General features: G+C 45.6%; 1 protein-coding gene across 1 annotated transcript in view; it reads left to right on the top strand.

Moving 5' to 3' along the window:
- The window catches only part of dner (delta/notch-like EGF repeat containing), an 88,631-nt gene that overhangs the window by 48,185 nt on the left and 28,166 nt on the right, over positions 1-12,280 (top strand). The window contains exons 2-5 of the mRNA XM_083772777.1: positions 4,851-4,950; positions 5,840-6,138; positions 6,474-6,571; positions 9,218-9,381. Coding sequence (XP_083628903.1) covers positions 4,851-4,950; positions 5,840-6,138; positions 6,474-6,571; positions 9,218-9,381 — 661 coding nt within the window. The remainder of the gene's footprint in view (positions 1-4,850; positions 4,951-5,839; positions 6,139-6,473; positions 6,572-9,217; positions 9,382-12,280) is intronic.

Genomic DNA, 12,280 nt, shown 5'->3' with positions numbered 1-12,280 from the left:
TGTGTGTGTGTGTGTGTGTGTGTGTGTGTGTGTGTGTGTGTGTGTGTGTGTGCGTGCGTGCGTGCGTGCCACAGCTGCGCCCTCTGGTGGCGGGCCGGTGGTGTAACAGCGTGACACACACACACAGCGTGACACACACACAGACACTCAGCCCCTGCTGTCATAGTAAGTGGCTCACTGCGTTCGCAATAACTCCAGTGTCCCTATGGAGAGGTGGTTCAACACTTTTATAATAACTCCAGTGTCCCTATGGAGAGGTGGTTCGGCCTGGGTCGTGGCGGTCCAGGCACCTTGGCCGGTAGTCCAAGTCTGACGGTGTGCCGCGGGTTCTACTCCCGATCCCGACGGCCTTTACTGCATCTGTCATCCCCCCCCCCCCCATCTCTCTCCCCATTTACTGTCTGTCCCTCTATACAAAAGAGGTCACCCCCCCCCCAAAAAAAAACACTTTGATAAGAAGTTAAATAACTCCAGTGTGTCTTATAGGCAATTCACACTGAGACGGACTGAATCCGTTTCATTGGAACCGTTTCCGAATACGGTTGCCTGGTCCCCGATGGCCATGATTCACATTGCCCGAGATTCAACAGCGCACCGGGTACACTTGCATAACACACTTTAATCATCCAGATGGCGGTGTGCTTGATGGCTGGCGCGCCCGGACACTGACCATCAACTCTGCGACATTGTCTCAAATAAATCCAGACACACATTACATTTCCTCTTTGGCTCTTTGCCGTTATACTACTTCACTGTCAGTCTGCCTGCTATTCACTGTGTCAGTCAGTTCTGTGCTCCAGTGTCGTGTTTGATATTAGTTTGCTATGGATTCTACTTTAGCATTATTGTTATTTTGTTTTACTTTGGAAACTATGCCAAGCAAAGCCCAAGAGCCACGTGTAGTCCGCAGAATAAGATCAGCGTGCACTGTGGTGCTGTGCGTATACACAGATTCAACAGGAGACGTGCTGCGTTGAGAAATGCGCTGGTGTTACGCGTCGTGCAGCGTCTGTGTGTTTTCTTTTGTTGACGCTTGGCTCGTCGACTAGAGATTATGTCACGTTCATAAAAAAAACAGTCCACTTCCTTCTTTAGGTACACATGCATTCACATTGGAACGATCCGTATCTGAATACACTTCAACGGTCCAGAGACCCGCCCCCCATGCGGTCCCGGGGACGGTTGGGCGAACCGCTCCCGGGAACGGTACGCATCATTCACACTACCACAACATCTTCGAAGTGGTCCCGAGTGCGCACCCGGGACCATAGTGTGAATTGCCCCTTAGAGAGGTGGTTCTAAAACGATTAATCCCTATACTTGATTCTGATTGACTGGTTAACGTCACGTGATTTCACCGATAACCCACACCTTCAATCACTTTATATCATTCGCAGCTGATTCCGCATCTCTGTAGCTGTACTGGGGAAGGGGAGCGCTTGGATTGTCTTACAAACGCCGTGCGGGCGTCTAAGCACCGCCCGGCTCATATGACTGTGAATGTGTAGCCCCATACACACCTGTCCTGCATGCTACATAACGTGTACACACACGGCACACAGCACACGCACACACATTCAAATTCAGAGACACAATAAGGCACAATAACAGCACAAGGCAGCGTCCTTTAATACCATTCTTCTGTTGATGATGATGCTGCCTTTTCCCTCTCTGGTGCTTCGTGGCTTCGTTTAACACCCGCATTCATTTCTACTTGCAAAAAATAGATTCCAACCTTACTACTACTAGGACTGACACTAAAACATATGTTAAAAAAAATAAAAAAATAAAGTTTGATGGAAAATTTATAATAATTATATAATAACTATATAATAATATAATAAATTAATAATTTACATTTGGGGGATATCTTTCACAATAATGAATAAAACATGTTCTAGACATTCTAGTGATCACAAAAAAACATATTACAATTATTTTACCTACTTTTATTAGGGTAAAGGTCAAAAGTCTTAGGTTAAAAAAATGTTCAAAATCCAGACATTTTTAATTTGTGTGAATTTCAGCCTCTGTGGGGGGTATTTATATGCAAATATCATGACCAATGGCATTGAAATGGCATTGCAATGAACATCACTGATGACGTTTAGGTGAAAATAGAACAGAAAAAAAAAGAAAAAAAAAGTAATTAAATAAAATAAAATAGTTGCTAAAAAGCAACGCTGGGTCTTAGAGGGTTAAAGAGCTGTGTGTGCTTTAAGGAGAGCCATGCTGGAACTGCAGGTCTACTGCATCGTCATGGCTGCATGCAGCTGACGTTTTTGGTTGAATTGTTTCGTGGAAGAAGAAGAAGAAGAAGAAGTAGGGGAACCTTTTGCTGTATGGCAGCGAAGCAAAACGTAGTGAACACTGAGTCTCAAAAGCTTTTGTCCTCTTTGACCTACAGCAGACCAATGTGTTTTCCTCCAAATACACCGTTCAATTATTGATGCCGACAGCCATGCACGGACCACAGAGCAGGCTGTCAGGACACATTTCTGTCACGGCCGCTCCTCACGCCATGACCTGGGACTTGGGATGCGTGCGTGCGTGTGTGCGTGCGTGCGCTATACAGTAATGGTACAATAATATGCTTTCAATTGAAGATGCCTGTAGTATTCTACAGTTAATTAAAAGTGATTCCAAGTGTGTCAGAAGAGGCATGTGGTTTTAACCCATTCTGACCGGGCACCCATTTTGGTGTCAGCATTATGTTATGCTTTAGCTATTTAAAAATAGCAGATCTACAAGCTCATATCGCGCCACCGAGTGGCGCGATACGAGCTTGTAGGTCTGCTATTTTTGAAAAATCGAAGAGCGACTGACATTTTTAGAATCTGATCTCAGGTCAGAATGGGTTTAATCAGACCAGTGTGTGTCCGGCGGAAACCTCGTATGAATCTGATCTCAGGTCAGAATGGGTTCAAAGTGATTCCAAGTGTGTCAGAAGAGGCATGTGGTTTCAATAGCATCCCTCTAGGTCCAAGCAGCCATCACGGGTCAACACTGCAGTGATGACGACAGAAAGGATGTCTGGGGAAATCAGGGATTTGGCATAATAATAACATAATAATAACAATGACTACATTGGAAGAAAAGGGGTTGAAATCAAATCAGCTGTACTGCTCTCATGTACAGTATAGCTTCTGACTGGTTGATTCAATGATTATGTTTGCTTTTGTTTTGTTTCACAAATTAATGTCTTGGGTCTGATTTTGATTATGTTAATTATAGTAAATATAATATATTCGTTTTTGTACTTGATTGGGTTTACTTTAGTTGAGACTATAGTGTCATTGTGTGTGTGTGTGTGTGTGTGTGTGTGTGTGTGTGTGTGTGTGTATTGGGTTAGAATGGAAGAGATTGGCAGAAGGCAAAAAGTATGCTCTATTGCACTGGAAAAGTGGCTTCTAAACTGTTTCAACATTATAAGATTTGTCGATTTGTGATCAATTTATTTGGCCACCGAGTGGCGTCCATTGTTTAAACAAAGTCTACAATACATCCAGTAATTTAAACCCCAAATGCCTATTCACTGGGGCCTATGCAAGGAGTATGTGTGTCTGTGTGTTCTGTGTTCATAGTTTACAAGAATTCCTGGCTCTGGCAAAGTATAAACTGTGAGATGAAATGTAGCCTATAGGTGATAATAATGCCCCAGAAAAAAACCACCCCATTTCGAGGACATCACAGCACTGTTTTGTTCCCCCTCCCCCCTCCCCCTTGTAACTATTCCTTTATGTATCTATTATTACTAGGCCTGTGCCCGTCGGCCAATGGCATACTTGGGAACGATGCAAGTTAGGAACCTAGTATGCAATGCCCATTGTCATAGCACCCGTTTAAACCATGAGATTATGTCTGTGCCCATACCCTGTATATGGAGATCTCTGTATCTGTCTGTCTGCATGTGTCTGAAGAGTGCAAACTGACTGTGAAAAGTGGACTGGATAATCTAATGGCAGGTGTGGGGTTGGCATGGCAATTAATTGGCTGAGGCTGGGAATTCTACAGGTGTGGGGACTTATATGCTCATTAGGTCCACTGGCAAAGCCTGACCAGAGCCTTTTGTGGTGGTTCTGGACAACCGTGTATCCGACCCCACCGTGTGTTCGATTCCCGCTATGGGCGCTGGGGGGGTGTTCCCTCCTCCGCCGTCAGTGCCCATACCCGAGGTGGGGTTGGCGAAAGGGCCTTTCTGTGTGGAGTTTGCATGTTCTCCCCGTGTCCCCTATAGGGTAGGTACCCTCACATAAACATGCAGTAATCCATGGTCTCTAAAACTACCTCCCCCTGGCCAGCCAGGGCGCCTGATGGAGGGGAAAGGAACTGGTCGGAATAAAGTGTTCCTTCCACGCGCTACGTCCGGCCAGGGAAACTCCCCCCTGTCAGGGGAAAAGAAGCAGCTTGGACTCCTCATGCATAGAAGGAAGCATGAGGTCAGTCCGCTGCCCCCCCAGGTTGGCAGAGGAAGTGTAGCGCCCAGGATTACATAATTGGCAGTGGGTGAAAAAAAAACTGGGTTGCAAAATTGTGGCATAAAGATTATTATTAAAACAGAAGAAAAGGCCGGGCACTGCACAGTGCACACTCCCTGTGGTGGTGTGGAACGTGTGTGTTTTAAAGTCGGTGGGGCGAACGGTTCTCGAGTTACGTAGATTACAGACGTACACACACACACACGTCACACACACGTCACACACACGTCACACACACACACTCACACACACACACACACACACCCTCACACACGTCACACACACACACACACACACACACACACACACACACACACACAGAGAGACATGGTGCATTTATTGTAAGATATTCTTCTTCTCCTTTCTCTGTAGTTCTTCAGCGACCCCTGTGCCAGCAGACCTTGTCTCCATGGCAACTGCAGCCTCCGCGACGACGGCGGGGAGGAGGAAGGAGGGGAGGCAGCCTACCAAGGTTAGAATAGGGTTGTTTTTGAGTGGCGCTAACCGCTAACCGCTAACCACTCCTATCCACCTTTTCCCCCCGCCAAGGTATACTGGGGCTCCTTGTGTGTGTGCTTTGCTTCCTTCAGGCAGTGTTGCCGTGCCTGCTTATTATAAGCAACCTTTGACTTGTTTTTTTTTGTTGTAAAGTCACTTGCAAATAAATTATTGGTATAGTTGCTGGTTGATGTTTTTTGGGCTTGATTCTAAAGTGTACAGTATAGTTGCTTATTTGGGCTTGCTTCCTATAGTGTTGTTTAAACCAGTGGTTCACACATTTCTTCACATCAAGGAACCGCACATGAATATGTAATTGACACAGACATTCATCTGAAAATATTTTGTGCCTTTTTGTGTAATGTGTAAAAAAAAAAAAAAGGAGATTTGTACAGTACAGTATAAAAATATAGATTCAGTTTACAGATTAAGCTTATGAATAAATTGACAAAAACGAAAACTATAAGTTTCAGTTAGTTTCATCAATCATTTCAGTTGGTTTTGTAAACACACAATACAGCTTCAGTTAGTTATTGTTTCTAGTTTTTTATTTTTTATTTAGTTCAGTTAATGAAAAGGTTTTAGCTTTTAGTATAACCCATTCTGAACGGGCACCCATTTTGGTGTCGGCATCATGTTATGCTTTAGCTATTGAAAAATAGCAGACCTACAAGCTCATATCGCGCCACCGAGTGGCGCGATACGAGCTTGTAGGTCTGCTATTTTTGAAAAATCAAAGACACTTTTAGAATCTGATCTCAGGTCAGAATGGGTTAATAATGAAACTGTCAGGATGTAATAGACATTTTTAGAATCTGATCTCAGGTCAGAATGGGTTAAAGCTAACTCTAATAACCTTGCAGCGTACACCTGCGACTGCGCCGAGGGCTACGAAGGGGAGCGCTGTGACGTCCAGACCCTATCGGACCCCCACTCCTCCTCCTGGGAGGACCCCCCCGCCACCACGGACCCCCCCGCCCCGGAACTGGCCACTCCCGCCGCGTCCGTCACCACGGCGGCGGCCGCCGCTGTCACTCCAACGCAGCAGCCAATCACCACGGTCCCGACCTCCACCACCACCCCCCGGGCGCCTCCCACCCTGCGGCCGTGGCAACCCAAGCTTGGACAGAGGCTGTTGGTGGTGTCCTGGGAAGAGGAGAGGGTGAGGGAACTATAGACACACACACACACACACACACACACACACACACACACACACACACACACACACACTCATTTAATATACTTAGGGGTGTAACTATTTAGCCTGCGGATCCCCATTTAAAGAGATATGCCAGGGACCCCCATAAGAGAAGATTTGTATGGCTCTAGCAGTGATTCTCAACCTGTTTAATTTCAAGGACCCCCATTTTGACATGTATTAGCCTCTGGGACCCTCAATTTATATTGTAAAATCAATGTTGTTGTAATGTTCCCTCAGGTCATTTATATGTCTCTCTCTCTCTCTCTCTCTCTCTCTCTCTTTGTGTGTTATAGGTCATTGAGGGGCTGCACTGTGTGAGTGCAGAGCTGTGTGAGCTGACATCAGGAAGTCTGACCCTGTCACTGGACGTACCCGAAGAAACCACCGTCAAGTAAGATTGTTTTTGAATGACCACTTTCAAGCTGACACCCATACAGTATTTTGGGCACGCCAAAGTACTGTATGGTGAGTATAGCATTTTTAATGAACTGAAAAATGAATAAACTAATATTGAAGCAATCTTCGTTCCTCCTCATAATATGAGGAGGAACATTGGTCATGGATTGTGGGTCATGACCGAAAGAATAAGGTCGCGGATACACGCAGCCGAAATTAGTTTTCTCCTATGGGTGGCTGGCATCTTCCTTAGAGATAGGGTGAGAAGTTCAGTCACACGAGAGAGACTCGGAGTAGAGTCGCTGCATGCTTCTTCGCTTGGAAAGGAGACAGCTTTTAGGTGGTTCTTATAGGTAAGGTAAGGATGCCTCTCAGGCTTCTCCCTATAGGGGTGTCCTCGATGCACGTTCCACTAGAAGGAGTCAGGAGACCCCCGGGCAGACCAAGGACCAGATGGGAGGATTATATCTCCAAAATGGCCTTGGATCGCCTCGGGATCCCCCGGGAGGAAGTGACTAATGTTGCTCTGGGGAGGGAAGTCTGGAGCTCTCTGGTGGAGCTATGTTGCCCCCGCGATGAACGGATAGATGGAGATCTACAAGCTTGAAGATCATCTATTTTTCCTCATGACACGATTATATGACATTTAAAATATATAGGCATTAAATGGAAAATATTTCTAAAGCTTTGTAAAGCTAAGATACATGTGCAAAAAATGTTGATTGATGCGACGATCGTAATGCTTTAAGTATGTAAATAAGTATGTAAATAAGTATGTAAATAAGTAGTCCATGGGGTCCAGTCCGTGGATCTTGGCAAAAAAAAACACACCCATGAACAAAAAACAATTAGGTCTATAACACACAATAGGCCTACCCATACAGAGTTGGCCTCAAAATAGACCTTTCTATGTTTCTAGTAAGGTTTTCGGAGCTTGGAAGTGCTCTGGTTAAAGTAAATTCATAAGCTTGTGTCCCATAGAAATCTGATTCTACGGCGGCGGTGGCTCAGTGGTAGAGTGACCAGATGGGAACCGCAAGGTTGCCAGTTCAAACCCGGGCTGCCCCAGAGTTAATGTCGAAGTGTCCTTGAGCAAGACACTGAACCCCTAATTGCTCCTAATGTGCAGGTTGGTGCCTTGCATGGTTTCCGCCGCCATTGGTGTATCTATGTAAAGCGCCTTTAGGCGCTATATAAATGCACCATTTACTAGTACAGCATTTTGTGGTTTTAACCTTTCTTCATTTACTCAGGGGAGAGTTTTGCTCACATGTCCTTTCCATCAACATCCTTCATGGGGGTTTAACTATACAGGACAGTGGATTATGCAATGGTAATACCTTTAGTTTATTGGTAAAGGTGAAATGTGGATGTCCTTATATGGTGTCCCTCGTTGAAGTGGAGTGTCATGTGACTCACCGTGGCTCCTCCCAGCTGTGTGCTAATCAACTGATCTGTTCTGTTTGTCCACTGTAAAAAATACACACACTGCAGGCAGGCAGGCAGGCAGGCATGCACGCATGCACGCACGCACGCACGCGCACGCACGCACGCACGCACGCACGCGCACGCTCGCACACAGCCACCAAACACAAATCTTGACCACAGGGGGCACAATATCTGGCTTCCACCGCTGTGTTCTTCAGGGTATGTTAATTAATATGTTAATTAGTGTGTTAATTAGTATATTAATTAGCATATCCAATAGTAACAAAATCCTTGGAAAAATCTCTTCTATCAATTATTTGGGGTTTCAACCATATATTGACTTCTAATATCTAATCTAATATTGGAGTCATTGCAAACAGACCCATAGGGGACGACCCACACTTGTTTGCGATGCTTTTTGTAAACCTCATGCCCATACGTAACACCATGCCAAAAATTCAAGGTCCGTCTGTCTGTCTGTCTGTCTGTCTGTCTGTCTGTCTGTCTGTCTGTCTGTCTGTCTGTCTGTCTGTCTGTCTGTCTGTCTGTCTGTCTGTCTGTCTGTCTGTCTGTCTGTCTGTCTGTCTGTCTCGACTAGAGTATCAACAGGTGACAAAGTGGCACTGTTGAGCTTGAGCGTGTGCACAGGTGCATGAGTACAGTACAGTACAGTACAGTACAGTACAGTACAAACTAGATAGTCTGACAGCCAATAGTCCGACAACCAATATAGTCCGACAGCCAATAGATAATATGTATCTTCCGAAACACCGATATAATCACACATGCATGGATGCACACACAGTCGCACACCACAGGATGATGTCACACTGCTGCTGGTTGCGAACGCAGTGAGCCACTTACTATGACAGCAGGGGCTGAGTGTCTGTGTGTGTGTGTGTGTGTCACGCGTGTGTGTGTGTCACGCTGTTACACCACCGGCCCGCCACCAGAGGGCGCAGCTGTGGCACGCACGCACGCACGCACACACACACACACACACACACACACAGGGCGCAGCTGTAGCACACACACACACACAACCACACACACACGAGCTGCGTTCGCTTCACGCGTTTGCGCGTCTTACTTGTAGTATGCCTATACTGTATGTATAGGCATAAATACACACCCATACTGTATGTGTATACGATCCTTGCTAATGAACCCCTCTCTCTGTATCTTATTATGGCTCCGTCTGTCCCTCCTCCAGGATCGTGGTGAACGCCAGCGGCGCTCCGGTGCTGTGGCGCGTCGGAGAGGAGGCGTTCCAGCGCTCCTCCGTGGCGGACGGGACCGCGGGGGCCTTTCAGCAGGCCTTGGACGGACTGGTGGTGCCGGACCACTCCCTGCCCCTCGGACACAACTACTTCCTCAGTAAGATAGTTACACATCTAAGACCACTCCCTGCCCCTCGGTCACAACTACTTCCTCAGTAAGGAACATATAGTTACACATCTAAGACCACTCCCTGCCCCTCGGTCACAACTACTTCCTCAGTAAGATAGTTACACATCTAAGACCACTCCCTGCCCCTCGGACACAACTACTTCCTCAGTAAGATAGTTACACATCTAAGACCACTCCCTGCCCCTCGGTCACAAATACTTCCTCAGTAAGATAGTTACACATCTAAGACCACTCCCTGCCCCTCGGACACAACTACTTCCTCAGTAAGGAACATCTAGTTACACATCTAAGACCACTCCCTGCCCCTCGGACACAACTACTTCCTCAGTAAGGAACATATAGTTACACATCTAAGACCACTCCCTGCCCCTCGGACACAACTACTTCCTCAGTAAGGAACATATAGTTACACATCTAAGACCACTCCCTGCCCCTCGGTCACAACTACTTCCTCAGTAAGGAACATATAGTTACACATCTAAGACCACTCCCTGCCCCTCGGACACAACTACTTCCTCAGTAAGGAACATAGTGTTACACATCTAAGACCACTCCCTGCCCCTCGGTCACAACTACTTCCTCAGTAAGACCACTCCCTGCCCCTCGGACACAACTACTTCCTCAGTAAGGCAGCGCGCTCCTAGAGATAGTTACACATCTGAGCAGACATTTAACCCATTCTGACCTGAGATCAGATTCTAAAAATGTCTTCTACATCCTGACAGTTTTCTGAAAAAGCCATGTTTCTATGTCAGTCGTCCTTAGATTTTTCAAAAATAGCAGACCTACAAGCTCGTAGCGCACCACTCGGTGGCGCGCTATGAGCTTGTAGATCTGCTATTTTTCAATAGCTAAAGCATAACATGATGCCGACACCAAAATGGTCTTCTTCTTTTTCTTCTTCTTCTTCTTCTTCTTCTTCTTCTTCTTCTTCTTCTATTAGTATTATTAATTATTATTATTTCCACTCAATCAGTTTACCGTCAACTCCACCCCTGAAGTGTTCAAATAAATTGCTGGATTTCCAAAGCTATTTTCTCCTGGAGATTAAACCAAGGCAAGATGATGTTGACATTTTCTAGATACAATAATAGTCCTGAAATGTGGGCAGACTGGGCACTGACTAGCAGAATATTGTCTATCCAAAAAAAAGAGAAAGAGAGAGAGAGAGAGAAGTTATATTCATGTATTTCATCTCTATCTGGATATTGAGCACGCACGCACGCACGCACGCACGCACGCACACACGCACACACACACTTGTAGCTGCCCATACAAACACACACACTTGTAGCATGCTGCCCATACAAAATGTGGGTAACACTTTACAATAACAACCTGTTATAAAGCATTTATAAACATTTATAATCGTTTGTAGATGAGTAATAATCATGAACAATCATTGTTGACATCCGTAAATGTTTACCTAAACATGTATAACTATGTTTAAACATCATTTATATGTTATTAGTAAGGTATTAGTAAGTAGTAAACTATTCACATAGTTATAAATGTTTAGGTAAACATTTACGGATGTCAACAAACAGTCTGTTCATGATTATTACTCATCTACAAACTGCTTATAAATGTTTATAAATGCTTTATAACAGGTCGTTATTGTAAAGTGTTACCAAAATGTGTTGAGACATTGCGTTGCCTAAAGCAGGTATACTGTACGTGTCTGTGGTGGATAACCGGGGGGCAGTGTGCCCCCTGGCTGTGTGCTCTACATATCTAATGCTGTTCTCTGTCATAAAGAGCCTGTCTGGTCTGGACGCTGACCTTGGCATGTCTACCCACAATGCCGAGCAACGCCATGCAGGTCTGCCTGGGGGGGCATTAAATCAATTTAGGGCGAGACACAGAAGGATGTACAGTGTGAAACTACACAGTGTGAAACAGGGGTACCCGCAAACTTTTGGAGCTGAGAGCCAAACAGATATTTGCGAATTTCTGCAAAAAAACAAACCTGCTCCATTCCCATTGAAATGCAAATGCCAGAATCAGGCCGAGTCACAGTAGCCTGGTTAATAAACCAGACCGAATCAGCCGTTGGCAAAAATAAATTGCCTGCCGGCGGATTACGGTCTGGAGAGGCTCAATTGTATACGCCCATTTCCTACACCAGAGAAATGGGGCGGCCAATCGGGACACGGTATGCAATATGGGCGGGCATTGGTACATTGGTGACTTTCAATGCTTGAGACCTTTGACTGACAGTAGCTCTGACCAATTGCGTCAAAGAGAAAATGTTTCAACCCGCCCCCCCCCTGGAAATGAAATCAAAGCTGAGCCTCCCCAGACTAATATCCCGCGGTCCGTGCGATATTAGTCTGGTTTACTCTGACCGGGCACCCATTTTGGTGTTGGCATCATGTTATGCTTTAGCTATTGAAAAATAGCAGATCTACAAGCTCATATCGCGCCACCGAGTGGCGCGATACGAGCTTGTAGGTCTGCTATTTTTTGAAAAATCGAAGAACGACTGACATTTTTTAGAATCTGATCTCAGGTCAGAATGGGTTCATCAGACCAGTGTGTGTCCAGTGGAAACCTCGTATGAATCTGATCTCAGGTCAGAATGGGTTAACCAGGCTATAGAGTCACAGTGGGCACGGTCACACCGCCCTGCAGACAGGCATTGTCCTCAAGCCAATGCCTGGTGCATTTCAATTGGCATCAGGCAGAATCCACCCTCATACTGTAGGTAGAATAAAAGTGCGTTAACTTGTGACCGTGCCCTGTGAGAGTATTTCACTGCGTAGATGTCAAAGGAAGGACAAGCAGGAGAGAACTATACGAGAATGAAATTAAATCACAAGATTTTACCGTGTGAGACGGATAGGAGGAGGAGAAACGAAGGGCG

Source organism: Protomyctophum parallelum (genome assembly GCF_964188405.1).
Source record: "Protomyctophum parallelum genome assembly, chromosome: 9".
Classification (NCBI taxonomy): Eukaryota; Metazoa; Chordata; class Actinopteri; order Myctophiformes; family Myctophidae; genus Protomyctophum; species Protomyctophum parallelum.
Note: the sequence above shows the minus strand (reverse complement) of the source record. Positions and strands in the feature narration are given on the sequence as shown.